Here is a 15,104-nt window from a genome sequence, read left to right as displayed (position 1 = left end):
CACACAATGTAAGACATACCATTTGCAATCAGATTTCTCCTTCCTACACGCCAGTAGCTTCACCTTTAGCAGAGCTCCTTGTGCTCCAGAGAGGCTGCAGGGCTCTTGAAGAGCTTTGAGAATAGAGATGGCTAACAAAGGGTCATGCTGCTGCTGTGGTATTGCTAGATTTTGTGTATTTTGTCAAAGCAACTTGAAGAGTTAACTAGTTCAGGCTCCACTTCATTAAGCACTTCACACATGAAGTAAACAAAGCACTGTAGCAGTTAAAGAAAAAAGAAAGCAGAAAACCCAGATTTATTTAGTTCTAGTTAGCTCCCTGCTCTAGCAGCTCTTCCCATCTACAGGATGGATGATAAAGATCTGCAAGATCTCAAAAACTCTGCAACATAATTTGCTTTTTAAAGCCTGTCTCCTATAAACCCCTGTACTAGAAAGTGAACAGGTAATTTTATTTCTTTTTTACTTGCATCACAGAGTAATCAGTCAAGGAAGTCAAGTTTTTCCTGTCCAAAGAAATCCCTCAGTTTACCTTGGCATGGCCAAGCTGAACCCTGAACACTGGGCTGCTGGAGGACTACAAGTATGCTGAGTACCAAAGCCAGGATGGGCACCGATATATGGCAGACACACAGCTGGGACTCAGTTTCACTGCAGGCCAGTTTGTTTTCCTCCAGTAATAACATGATAAAACATCTTTCTAAGGCAGCACCACAGCAGAATAAGATTTCCACGCAGCACCACAGCAGAATAAGACAAAAGCCACCAGATTTCTTCTACAGTAGAAAGCTGGTGCCAAGACTATGCTAAATCCACTCTCTGAAGACCAAATAACCAACAACAAAGGAGAAGTTTTCTCATCAATGGAAAAATGTCTCTACTTGTGAGTACTATGCCATCACAGGCTGGAAATCTATCTGGACGTTGCTAACAGTCAAGACTTTCTTTGCCACCCCTTTTTATATATACATAATTTTATTTTGGCACATTTGCTTCTGGATAAAATTAAGATAAGAAGAAAGGGCAAGAATAAAGAATAAATCAAAAGCCAGGTCAGCATCTTGGGTACACCAAAGAAGATTCACATGTAGGCTAACTTTAGGAAGAAGCTTTGGATTAGTTCCTTTACCATCCAAACTGATGACAAAACAAAGCCAGCAATGCAGCACAGGTACCACAGTAGAAAAGTCACAACTCCTACAGCTTGATCTCTTCTTAAGGCTGATCACAACACCACAAGTATTTATTTGTGACAAAAATCAAAGGAGGAAGGGAAACCGAGATAGGTAAGGCACCTAGTGGAAGTCAGTGAGCACCCAAGGAAATGACCATCCCTTCTCTCCCCCACAGTAGCAGCTCACTAAGTTCCCCCATCTTTTAGGAATAGGTCTCATTTACCTCCCCTTCACTTTCATCTCCAAAGGGAGCGGAGTGGAGTATCTTGTAACTGATCTTTCACCTCCTCACCATCTCTCTGCTTCCCATGCAGTAATTTTTGCAGTTACTTTCCACCCACCTCAAAATATATTTGAAGAGCCCTTTTACAGAAGTCTGAAATAGTTTCTAAAGCCAGCGCTCAAAAATTTTCCTCCTCTCCCTCTCATTTCTAATTACATTTTTAGCTTGGTCCTGGTGGTTTTTATAGCTCTCCCAATCCTCTCCTTACTGAGCTGGCTATACCATTACAAGCCACCTATTGATTGCTCATACTACTCTTTATATCCCCATTTAACAACATTGGCCTCAGATGAGCATTAAATGATATGAGCTTCGAGCTGCAGTCTCTGCCCATTTCTGAATTATAAAGCAGCTTGATTACCCTGAAACTAGTGATGCTGAGCACCCCTACAGAGGGCCCATAGGGGTCTCTGATCCGCTCTCTGTGCCCCTCTTTCACTCGTGGATGCTCCATCTCTGCTTTAGAACCGAAGGATGGGGTGCAATATGGAAAATACAGGCCTGTGAGTCCCCACATCTCAGACTGCTCACCTACAGTGGTGAGCTCACCCCAAACAGGCTGAGTTTAACTGGACAGAAGACAGACTTGGGAGAATTATTAGGCACTCTACTAACAACTAACACCTCTTTAATACTTTACTTGGCTTATACATAGGTTAGAAACATGTTTTCATTGTATTTTGTAATGGTCCCTAAAATAGCCCACTGAGAAAAAGCAATAAAAGGCAACTAAACGCTCATTTAAGCCTGCAATAATGGGAGAATGTGATCATTACCTATACTGGCACTAGCCCACACACCTTAATTACTTTGCATTTCACTCTTTCTCCAAACTTCTTACAAATATCCATTACCTCTGATGATGGCTGGAACACCAACCCAGCCCTAAGTCACTACTTGGTCACTTGTCTCACAACTACAGTTAACTTCCACACTCTGACACAAAGCTATGCAATAGGTTGGCTTTTTAGGACCACTTATCCTTAAATTTTCCCTCAGGCCTGCTGCTTTACTGCTTGCATAAGTATATTAGAGAGTCTCTTCCACTTCTGCTTCTGCATGCCCCATGAAAAAAGGTGTATAAGCCTGTTACTGTTTTAAAGCAAAAGCCCCAGGCCAGGAAAGGTTCAAGTTTTTGTATTCCAGATTCTGAATTCAAACAGAACCACTCAGCCCCCAGCAAAGGTGGTGTTAAAAATCTGAGCTGAGATCTCAAGTGTCACAGGCTCATAAACTCCACCAGATATCAGCCTTCTTATTCACCAAGAGCATAAGCATTCACTCTGACAGCACAAACACCTGTACGTATTGAACTAAAATAATCAAGTCTAATAAGGAAACAACTTTCCGCAGTGTCAATACCAAGGCAGATGTCACACAACATATGTCAGGAAGAGACCTCTGGGGCTGGCTGGCTAGCACCACACCTTGTGGTAAGCCAACTAGTCACAATCAGGGAAAAAATGCTCCACTGGACTCAGTACTTCAGACACAGAGTAGTCTCCAATAGAGCCTGTCATACACCTTGAAACAGAAAGAGGGCCCAATTCATTCTCACCCACCTCAGATGTATTTGCCGTTGCTGGGACTAAGGTTAAAACAGCTCCCAAGATTTCACTTGGCATTGCTTTCTTAACATGTATTCCATTCTTCTTGCCTTCAGCACTGGTGCCATTGGCTTTAAGCAATCACTCTTTAGCTTTACAAGCATAGAATTAGGTAGATGCTAGAACAGCTGGTACTGTAACTATCAAAGTAGGGCAGCAGTTTTCCATGAGCATGAAGCTTCCTAACTGGATGTCTCAGCATTATGAGGTATGACCTTGTAGGTCTGTCACTGTGCAGTCCTTGAATGAGTAAAAAACCATGTACCTAACACCAACAATCTGTCATTTAAGATGCCAGATCCAAACTTCAGATGCTAATGCACCAGTATAAGAATGCATCAGATCCAACCTTCTGCAGGTCTCTACTAGAATTATCCTGGGATATGTACAGAAAGACTGTGTCTCATCAAAAGTTGAGCCAGCAATACTAACCATGGGCTACAAAGCATCACCAGTGGAAGATGTCTTTTACTGCAGCAGACTTATAACCACAGACTAAAGTGTCTTTGAACTCACTTATCTGTGCAACACAAGGCTTCAACTGCTCTACTCCCCAGGGCACGGCTAAAATAACTGAACCAGCTCCAACAACAGAGAGAAGCATCAGAGGCAACAGAGACAAGAAAAGATGGTGTTCCAGCAGAACTCTCCAGTCCTGCTTAGTTGGCTTGACAGTTTCTAAAACCCTAGTGAACTTGAGTGTATCTACATGGACTCCTGTTCTACATTACATAGCATCAGCAGATTGATGCCACAGGCCATCACCAGCCATAAACCAAGCAGCCAAGTATGAACCCTGGGCTCCTATCCCCTAGACATTGTGACATTTGCCAACAGCACCTCTTAGTGCATTCACAGGTTCCACTCATCCAGCAGTACTGGCAGTAAAATTGTCTCCATTTTCTCCTATCTCATTTTAATGCAAAGCACAAAGCCCAAAGAGAAGAGATTGCGGCACAGCTTGAACAATTTGCTTTGTCACACCAAGAGACACTTTCTAGTCCAGTGCTGAGTTTTCAAAATGGAACAACAGAAGCTGGCACCTGCCCTGGAAGACATGGGAGACAGCACTGCCCCACCTAAGGGCTCTGACATAGTTTTAACGTGTGGTCAGTGTCAAACCAACATAGCTTCACCAGCCTGAGGAACAACCAAGGAACTTGCTCCTCATGTCAGAGCCCTACTTCTTCCTCAAATGATGCACCTGCAGAAACTGGTAACCACGATGGCTTTCTAATTCACAAGTAGAACTCCTGTTGTCATCACAAGAAGGAGTAACTTTCTCCTAAGCCAGATCTGATTGCAGAGTCAGGATCAATCTGCTGGGAGGCAGATTTCCGTGCTGTGTTTTAAGACAGTGAATGAAGTGACAGGTCATGCCTGCTATGCATGCTCAGGAAGGGACAGACAGGGGCAGACAGGTGCATTAGCAAGAACACTAGTCACAACACAGTTTTTAAGTGCAGGTGAGACAAAGCTAAACTGAGAATTCACATGCTAAGGAAGAGATGAAAATAGGGATGTCTCTTTCCTCATCCAGTTTTTCTCTGTAGCCAATTTTTGTTTGTAACAAAGAGCAGAAGAAAGCTGGGAAGTGAACTAAGAGGTTCCAGCCCCAGTAAATCTGATAGAGCCGATACACTGATGCATTCACAAAGAGTCCTCTACACCTCCAATTAATCTCAGAGGCATCATGGTTTCCAATACATTGAAAATGGATCCTTTGTAGATCCAATAGGATTAATCACATGCTTCAAGTGAAGCATGTTTTTAAATATCTAGCTGATTTATGCACATATGGACTGAAAGATCCGCTCTGTTACCTATCTGTTAGCTATAGAAGGGTGGGGTGTTTCTAAAGAAAATACCACATAATAATTAACTCAAACCCTGAAAATCCACCTTTTGGTGCAATTTACCCTGTAATTTCCATTCCAGACTACACAAAAAGTGTTTGCTTAACTAATAAAACCATTTAGCCAAGCAACTCCCTTGCTTAGGGTTCAGACAAATCTCCTTTTGTTTCATGTTATGTGTCTAGGTAAGCCCTGTTATCTGCAGCAAGCTATCTCTCAGCATGCCAAACACATCTAATAAACCACAGTAGCTCAGTTACTGTTACCTTGGTGCTCAACAACCTGGTACGAGTCCTTGAGAAACTCCAGTGATCAGCAGAGACACTGCAAAACTCCAATCTGCCTTTCAAAGTCTTCACCACTTTGCAAGCTGTCAGAATTCTTGTCATCTTGAAAGTTGCCGATGGGTAACTAAAGTTTTAAGAAAAAAAGACAAAATAAAAATCTACTTGTATGTATTTCTTCAAGATTTGGTGCAGACCATATACTCTTGCAGATCACAGGGGAAGAAAACAAAGATACAGCAGGTGTGCTGGACTGACTGTACAGTGCTGCCCTGTTCTTTCCCATTTATTCTGCCACTAAAAGCCTCTGGTGCAGCCCCACCTCCTCCCGCCCCTCCTTGGAGGGGCGCTTGCTTAGACACCCTTGCAACACTTCTCTTCAGGTTGGTCTCTGAGCACTGCTGTAGAGGTTGCATCAGAGGCCAGACACTAGCTCTGCCTGCTAGAAGACACCAAAATATGCTAGAGAAATTACACCCACAGCAATGAAGACAGTCCTCATGCTCTAAAACAAACACTTTACATTTCAGTAAGAGCCAAGGAACAGCACCATTTGTTCTCCTAACAGCACAAGGCCTAGGCAAATTAAGTCTTGTTCACAGTGTGCTTTTGAGTGCTGTCCAACATGGGGCCACACATTAGCTACTGGGACAGCCTGTGACTGCTACAAGCATATTTGTACTAAAAGTAGTAAAGTGGGAAGAGCAAATTCTGTGGAAAGCTGTAGTCTTTTTATTCTGTGTTTGAAGAGTACACAGTCACCAGAAGCCCTATCACAGGTCCCAGAGAGCTGCCCCTCCCCAGACAAATGAAAAGGACATCGCCAGGAAAAATAAACAGCTTCAAAAGAAAAAAACATCTTTTGTTAAAACTTCAGTGGTGGACAACAGCTGAAATAAGGTGAAATGTTCCATATACTACCTCCTAACCGACTACTAGACCTTTGCGACTATCACATATTTCCTATAACGCTACTTTAGTCTTCAAAAAGAATTGTGTTCCTCATTAGCCAGACATGACAATGCCTAACGAAGACAAAAGCTGTGGGAGAAGCATGCACATTATTATTCTTCAAGCACTAAAATGGTGAGGCATCTTTTGAAACCAAGGTGACGAAAGCTTCAATTAGCTCAGAGCAAGAAAGAGAAAAAAAAAAAAAAAGATATACAGACTTTTTTTTTTTTTGCAGCTGGACACATACTGCTGTAGAGGATTTAGGTGACCTTTCCTAAGCACTCACAGTCATAATTGGGACTTCTTTCTATACAGTGGTTTGAGATTAGTCTAAACTGACACCAGTACCACAAAAATACTTTATGCGCAGCTCATTATAGCACCAGGTTGAACAGTCATGCACATAATAAAAGACAAAAAAAGAGGGCAATGGGGTTGGGTACCCTCTGTGACATGGAGGTCTTGTTGGAGACTTGGATGAGAAACACATGGGAAAGGCTTGAATCCAGATCAATGAAAGAGACAGAGATAGGGTGGAAGACAGACCAGGTGTAGAAGAGCTCACTGCTTTAGCATGAGCTTTACAAGTGTGCAGAGCTGGGAGAAGCAAGCCAACAATGTTCCCTGGTAACTTGAGTGTGGTTTACGAAAGACATAACCGTTTTTCCTGTAAGATACCTGACAATCATTCTGAGTCATAGAAGAAGCTTGAGAGAGACAGATTTCAATTCCTGCAAACAACAGAAACAAAAAAAATACAGGAACTGGGAAATGTTTTTGTTAGCTTTCCTCTAATTGCTTGGCTCTAGCCTGTAGTGATCCAGGTTGGAGATACACACAGGAAAGGAGACATACAGAAAGTAAAGGCACACCTGTAGGTGAGTGGATTGGAAAGACCTATACCTTGTACTAAAAAGGTCATCTTAACATACAAACACACGTGCAGTCAACACATGCAATTCAGAAGCCAGCTTTCTTCTAAAGTCACATTTCACATTATGTTAGCTTTACACTGCCATGAATGTCATACACAGCATTTGGAAGGTTACAAGCACCACCCTTCATTATGGCTATACTGAAGGGCAAATTCTACACTCCATTTTACTCTCTGCCGACATCAGGAAGTTCCTTTGGACCCCAGGTGTACATGTGTTTGAACCAGAACATATCTATGCTGGCAGTTTCAGCACCCTAACTGCTAATTCGTAAGCACCCCCTTCCACCATGCGAGTTTCAATGTGGCTGCACAATGAGACATACAGATCCTGCTAAATGACCCTTTCCTTTTCACCACGAGGCCATTCATAAACACAGGGGGTCAGGAGTGAGCAGAAAAAGGACCATGCCTTTTGGCAGAGCAGCATGTTTTGGCCGGTGACAACAGCTGCATAACCACATCGTGAACTGGATTCAGTTTGTCAGGGATCTGCAGTACATACACAGATCTAATGTGGCAGCTGTATATTAAGGATGAAATGCTATATGCAGGAACAACAGGCAAAAGACTACTTCATCACCTCCACAGCAAGGATGCCCCATTGAGTACCACTACAGATTTGACCCTGCTGTCTTCCCTTTTTTTCATCCATGTTTTATTATCAAAATTGATTAAGCCCACCTCAGACCTTCTGAGATTAGGAAGGTTATCCCTCCAGTGTAAGAACCATCTTCCTTTTCAAAGCCTCCACCATGACGGAGGAACTTCCTTCTGCCAAAACCAGGAAAAAACATCCAAGATATTTGTCTCATTGCCAATGTGCTAAAAAAAGGTGACAAACTGTTGACTCTAAGGCAGAAAATATATTAGATATTTCGGAGAAAAGCCTCAGTTCAGAAAAAACTGTCAACATACAAAGAAGCCTTCTGTGGTTTTGGACAGATCTTAAGCATATGCTTCACTTAAGACCAGAAGAGGCAGAATCACTAAGAAACAGGGAATCAATAAGGAAAAAGAAACCAACCATAGAAGAGTGGAAAAAGGAGAGCAGAGACCAATGGTTTTATGGAGTTGCAGCCACACTGCCTGAGCTTAAAACTTGCCTGCCAGTACATAAGTTGCAATCCTGTCATCCCTTCAGGAAAGAAAGTTTGGGCAGGGGCTCTGGAGGAAGGATGCATATCAGAGAAATCAGCAATGTAAAGCCACGAAGGCAGAAGATTCACTCAGACAAGAGCAGTTCAAATACTGTGCGGGGGGAAGGGTGGGAAGTACTCACAACTCAGGCTTTCTTAGCATGGTCTTACTTGGCATAGCTGTTTAGAGAAAGGTAGACTGCCTTTAGATTCATATTAATTCATGCTATATCGTGCATAGAAGATAGGGAGTGGGACAAGAAGAGCAAGGTGCTCATTTAAATGAGGAGCTTTTTCTTACAGTTTACAAGTGAAAAACACCAGAAGCTAAATTCATCACACAGTCCCACTGAACCGTAAAAATCAAATAAAATCAGTGGTCTGTGGCTTTGCAAATCCCCAGGGCAAACATACTCAAAGCAAGCTGAATGCCTACATTTTCAGAGGCTTAAATCAAACTGCTCGATTTTCAGAGAGCAATAGAGACCTTGCTTAGATGCCCCAGAACCGGCACCCTAAAACGGAAGCTCCCAAAGCTGCTTGTCACAGCTGGGAAGCTCTGCTATAAGCAACCAAGCTACACTGGATTTTTCATTTTCAAGTTCTCCGTAAAAAGCACAAGATAGTTCCGTTCTTACTGGAAAAACAAGCAATCAGGGCCAATTTGTGGGCATGTTGGCCCAGATTCATGTCAGTGCAAGTCCCAAGTAACTGCCTCCAGCGCAGTGGAGCTCCAATGGCATAAGTCTCCCCTGGATTGGGACCAGTGTAACGAGCAGCCCATGTGAATTACTTGGACTGTCCTTCTTGTAGCTGAGATCAGAGAGGAGTTTTTTCCCCAAGTGTCCTTCAAATGCTTTTGGAAATCTCTCCTGCCATCTGTCAGGTTGTCTCTGATTTCTGACCACCTTGTCTTGCTCCAACTAAAATTTCAAAAATATTGAGCAGAAAAGCAGAATAGTTGACAGCGCCAACTAAACCGAAATTCTCTGCTTCCACAGGGAACAAGACAAATACTCTCCTCCATGCCCACAGCTAGCAGAAAAGCCCTCAGAGTGATTTGGAAGGTTACAAGGCAAGCTCCACTTGCTTCCCAAGGAACTTACAGGAAGAGTTTCGGAAGCACCCGAAAAATATTAAGATTTGCCATACATTTTCTAATCAGGTGTTAGTTTACCAGGCAAGATCACCACAGTGAATACAACAGTAAGTCTGAGCTAGATCACAATTTTTGTTCGCAGCATACTGCTAACAACTCTATCAAACCCCATCACCTCAGAGACCTGTAACTTACTTTTTTGCAGTATGTAGGGTGGGAATAAACTGAAGTTATCTTGTTCACATGCAAATAAACTAACAGCATCAGGCATCCCCTATCTCTTCTTGGATTGCTGCAGGTGATAAAACAAGCTCAGTTACACTTCCAGATCAACTGCTTTGAGCCAATCTTGGATCAAATGAAGCATTTCGAGCAAAACTCAATGTTTAGAAAACACAGTAATTGTGATGCAAAGTGCAACAAGCCAAGAATTTAAAAACTAAGGCTGATCTTCACCTGAGTATGTGGAGAGAAACTGAAAGGAATAAGAATCAAGTGCAAGCCTTACCCCTCAGCTCTCCTGAATTCTGTTATTTAAGCCACAGCCAGAACTTGGGGGGGGGGGGGGGGGGGGGTGTTTTCCACATAGTTTGTTCTATTTTAGAGGAGGTCTGGGGAAAAGGATATTTTAAATTTTAATGGGAGAGGTTCATAGCAGATCAAAACACAATCTTCAGATTTGGGTTCTGCATTTCCATTCACCCTTACCAACCCACATGATTGTTTATCCTGACATTTTTCCTTCTTCCTTAAGTCCAGCCAAACAGTAGCAGTTCACTATTAGAGAACTTCAGCCTACACATACAAAGCAAAAAAGTTTTGTAGATGTGATAAAAAAAAAAATTAAGATAGGGTTCTGACCTCAGCACAGAAGGTAATTTTTAAAAGTTACATATCAAATTATACCAAATTCAAGTCTTGCCAGATCCTATCTTTTTCCAGACAGAAATTCTACATTTGCAGAAATTGATGGTTTCACATACTCATTCAGGATTTCTGGACAGCTAGAAACACTGGATGTGTCCACTTTGCCTGCACAGATTGGCTCTCTAGAACTCACACATGGAAATCAAAGTTTTGTGGAAGCATCAGATCTCCTGCATGTGTGCAGCTCAACAGCACACCTGCTTGGAAGGCAAGTCTGGCACTGCCCTGCAGTTGAGAATTCACATGAATCATACTGCATATCAACAGAGATATGACCAGGCAAGTTCATGAAACCTGGCAGAACAATACATGCAGGTTAGTATGAAGCATGATTTGGGGGAATGGCTAATCCATTCTGCAACATCTGGTTGCCAGCTGGTACCTTGACAGAAGTATACTACAGATATGCTACATCTACACTTCTATGGATGGAAAAAAGATCAAGGTTTGGCCACAGCAATTCCTCTTCCCTTTCCCTCGGTCAGATTTTGAGTAAACAGCAGACATTCAAGCCTGTATGCTCTCTTACTCTTTCAGAGTGCCTTCATGTGACATAAACATTGATAACCACTTTCTTTGCTTGCCCAATTTACTGACAAGTCAAAAAAGCCTTATTAAAAATCTACCTGCATGATTCCTCAGAGATGGAGAGACTGGTTGTTATCCAAAAAGCCAATCATTGCTGATTGTTGACTTTTCTTTTACTTATTATTCTATCATAGACCTGAATACATTTGGGTAAAACTGTGAGCTTTCATCCTCATATTCCAGCTTCAGTAAAGCACAGAATGGACGTGACAATAGCCCAAGCAAACTAGACTTCACCCTAAACTTTTTTTCTACCCTGAGCTTCACAAAGGATACCAAATTGCTTTTAAATTAATAAAAAGACAGGAATGAGTGAATATAAACTCAGATGATTAAATTTTTAGATGGAAACAATTCCAAGTGAAAAGGCAAGAAGAATAGGAACTAAAAATGGACTGTTCCTAGCTGCCTACTGTGTCCTTAGAGGTGTGCTCTTGCTTGCAGCTTCTTTTCCATCCACCTCAGGGTCTTCCTGAGACGCAAATTGCCCAGTCCTCTCTGATCCCTAGTCCTTTCTACCCCTGGGACCTCGTTTTTTGCTCTCTGCCTCCTTTCACAGTTTCTCTGCACGGGTAACATTCTCCCAGCTCCTTGATGTGACTCTCCTGCCCACACCACTCCATGGGTCTTGAAAGCTGCTTTCCCTTGAGCGTGCTTTAGAGAAAGAAGTCACCCTTTTTGTCTACAGAAGTTCAGTTTTCCTCATTATTACTCATTTACAGGAACTCGCCAAAAAGTAAGAACGAACAAATCAACTGTTGCTTTTTTTTTATTATTTGCCTGTATGGTAGTGGCAGACACTTCTCTTGTAATTCCCTCAAAATCTCTGTGATCCCCTGACAGGGTAACTGATGTCTTACTTTACAAATAAGCCTGCTGCCTTCACTGGGAACTATTCTCTAAAGTCATGCATGATGTTGTAAGCACTGCAGCATTCAACTACAGGATTTTAAATGCACACTTTAATGTGGAAGTTAAAACTGTACCAGGGTAGCATACTCTGCAGTCATCCACAACTCCACTCCATTGTTTCCTTATGCTGACCATTTTACTTTGCAGAGAGTTTCAGAAAACCTGCTTTTTTTCAGTTCTGAGTGTCACTGAGAAAGGCCTTCCTGTGGAAGAAAAACAGCTATTGAATAATATGATTGAGTAAAAATTGTTAGGGAGAACATCTGGAAAAATTTAACTCATAGACATCACAATGATGGCAAGTTCATACCAGATCAGTTACATGATCAGATGGTGAGGGGGGTTTTTTTGGCCTTTTTATATCTTCACACTCATTTATTTTTTTCATCCTCTGTATCTACTAGCCAAAGACTCAGCTAAATATGGCGAGAATATAAGGGAAGTTTTATCTGCTTCAAGACAAAGTTGTAAAGACTTTATTGATAGCTGTAATTGGATTGTAGAAGTCAGCCTGAAAAGCAGAATTAATTCCTATCTTTACCCCTCTTCCCTTCATTTTCACATACTTTTCTACTTGATTGTTTTTCCTGCAAGGACAGATTCTGACTGCCATCTCTGCTAACTAGTACCTTGCACTAGAAATGGCAAGATCCTACTAAAATCCTACCAAAGTCCTACCAAACCTTAACTATTTCTTGCAGAAGTGACAAAACCAGTATGAAATATGTTTTTTAACAGCACAATTAAATCTTTTTCCTAAGTACCAACTCTGCAGTCCTCGCTCACAGAAAACAGGCGTGTGAAGGAGAAGTCACAGATCTAAGCCCTGGGCCAACATAAACTAATGGAAAACACAATGCGCAAGTGTTCTTTGAATAAGATGCACAAACCTCAGGCTGGTGAGGCTTGAGATACTGTGCAAAATTCAACCTGTTCTCCTCATGAGTCTTTGGCTGACGAAAGCCCAGTCTGAAGAAAACATGAACACATTCGTACTTTCGGATGGAAAACACAGTAACTATAATTTGAAACATCTTCCTAATTCTGATTGACCAACACTTTTCATTAGGGAGTACAAACAAACAAAAAAGTTAAAGAAATGTTTTAAACAGAGTTGACCAAATTCTGATTTTATGAAATACTGCAAGTAGTTATTTGAACTGCTGCAGAACTTTTTTTTTTTTAAGAGAAACATTTTTCCTCTTTTAAATTAAAATTTTCCTTCTGTGGTTTTTTGTTTGCTTGTTTGTTTTCAAAACAAACCAGAAAGTAAACTTCTGTTAAAAAAATAAAGACTTTCATTTTGGTATTTTAATCAAAAAGTCAAAAAGCATCAGAATCAAACTGAGATGCAGTTTCACTTTTCTTCAAAATATTAGTTCAGTCTAGCTGAGGGCAAAGTAATTTAGTTCTGCAAGGTAAATACTTAGCTGTGGAAACAGACCCTCATGCCCAGTTTTAGAAAATGAAGGAAACGTGCCTCAAAACAACCAAAGTATCCAGGGGTGGTAATGAATACCAAAGGGATTTGGGATACAAAACTGTTAACGATCAATCAACAGGTGCTGTGACAGTTTCAGTTAATCTTACATGATAGTTTTGAAAGCTAATAAAGACTTTTCTTTCACAAAAGGAAAAAATACTGTTACAAAATAATTGAAAATCTCAAACCAAGGCCACACAAATGATTGCTTTGGGAAAAAAAAAAAAAGGCAGATTTCTTGTTAATTCTGAATCGCCTTCTTTGGCGCCTCCATTTTCCAAATTTTGTGTATAAGCAGTTTCACCGCCTTTTGACCCATAAAGTTTCTATAACGCTTGACAACAAGACTGGTATATATCTATTCCCAGGTAGAGAAAAATCCATTTTTAAGGAGATTAAACTTTTTAAGGGTTGAACAGCCCAGAGTACACTCATCTGCTGTCTGGGATACAGAGCCTAAGCTTCACCTAAATGTGACAAAGATAAGGCTCTTATCTTCAGCAAGAGAAAGAGAATCAACATCTTGAAAACGGGTCAAATTCCATTGCCACTGGGATTAGCAGCTCCTGTTAGATCAGCTGACTTGGAAGAAACAGAGAAAACCCTTGCTGTATCTGAAAGAGACTGACATTATTCCAAAAGGCCAGTTTGAGAAACCCCTTAGTTGGCTAAAACTGAGTGCTGCCAGAAGAGTGCTGCCCGAGGGGTCATAATGGCTATACAAAGTGCAGTTCACTCCCAATGCCACGACAGCAGCACACCTCAGACACAACTCTTATTTTCATGTTGATGCAACCAAGGCAGACTGGCCCCAGAAGTCTTAGACCTACCCGATAAGAGTCTGCAGTGTCTGACTTCAGCCCAGAGTTGAACTCTTTACTGGAAGATGTTTGGAGGCAGCAAGGTTTCTCATTCTCTGACATTTTCTAAAAAGACTTTTTTTGTTGTTTTTTTGTTTGTGAGTTTGTTTGTTTTTTTTTTTAAACAAACATTGGCCAGGATCAGCAGTGATCCCTTTTCCCTTATGAGCCTCTGGAATCACACATTCCACTAGCTTGTTCCCGTGGATCACTAAAGCCAAACTGGCTTTACAAAACAAAAACAAATCAAAAGGGCTACACAAAAACTGTCTCCTCCATGTTACACATTCTTTACATAGTTTGAAAATAACATGACCTTACAATGCAAGATTAGCTACATTTGCTCAAGATTCGTGTTATACTTGCTTCCTTCTGTGGCAGTCCCATCATGGGCGAGTATGTGATATGTTATCATAGCCCAGTGTGTTTGTTGTAGCAAAGGAAAACAAAATTGACTTGCACTTGATTAGACTATAAATAAACAGGCTTTTATCTAGAATGAAGGCTACAACATAAACTGTCCCTGAGCTGCTAATTTATGCACATAAAATTGTGTATGTGCATTCACACAGGCACATACTATGTTCACTGGACAGTTCTGTCCTTTTTCTTTGATTTGATAGTCCTTTTTCCCCAGTGAAATATAACTTCACTAAAATCAAAACTTTATGACCAAACATTTTTCATTGACATTTTGACCTGGGACAGGCCATTTGATCCAGACTTCTTGGTTGACACCTACATAGGATCTTGGCCAGATCCATCACACACCACCCTGTGGTCTGTGATCTCAGATCTATGACTAGGGAGATCCAGAAAGGAAATAAGAATTGAATAGAGAGAGAGAAAGCATCCATCAGAAGAGATAAGCACCAGAGCAGAAGAGCAGGTTATAGATGTATATATTTCCTAGAAAAACAGGTCCTCACAGCTAGGCACTCAAAATATGATTCACAGTAACTGCCACTGGCAGAACAGCTACCCATTCCCTGCACTACAACAA

At 41.3% G+C, this 15,104-nt stretch overlaps 1 protein-coding gene across 1 annotated transcript in view; it reads right to left on the bottom strand.

The window, feature by feature from the left end:
• Positions 1-5,310, bottom strand: part of CPS1 (carbamoyl-phosphate synthase 1) — a 91,810-nt gene extending 86,500 nt beyond the window's left edge. Inside the window, exon 1 of the mRNA XM_009956383.2 lies at positions 5,188-5,310. Coding sequence (XP_009954685.1) covers positions 5,188-5,310 — 123 coding nt within the window. The remainder of the gene's footprint in view (positions 1-5,187) is intronic.
• Between the last annotated feature and the right edge of the window lie 9,794 nt (positions 5,311-15,104).

Source organism: Leptosomus discolor, chromosome 5 (assembly GCF_034619465.1).
Source record: "Leptosomus discolor isolate bLepDis1 chromosome 5, bLepDis1.hap2, whole genome shotgun sequence".
Classification (NCBI taxonomy): domain Eukaryota; kingdom Metazoa; phylum Chordata; class Aves; order Leptosomiformes; family Leptosomidae; genus Leptosomus; species Leptosomus discolor.
The sequence above is the reverse complement of the archived record's forward strand: the minus strand, read 5'-3'. Positions and strand labels throughout refer to the sequence as shown.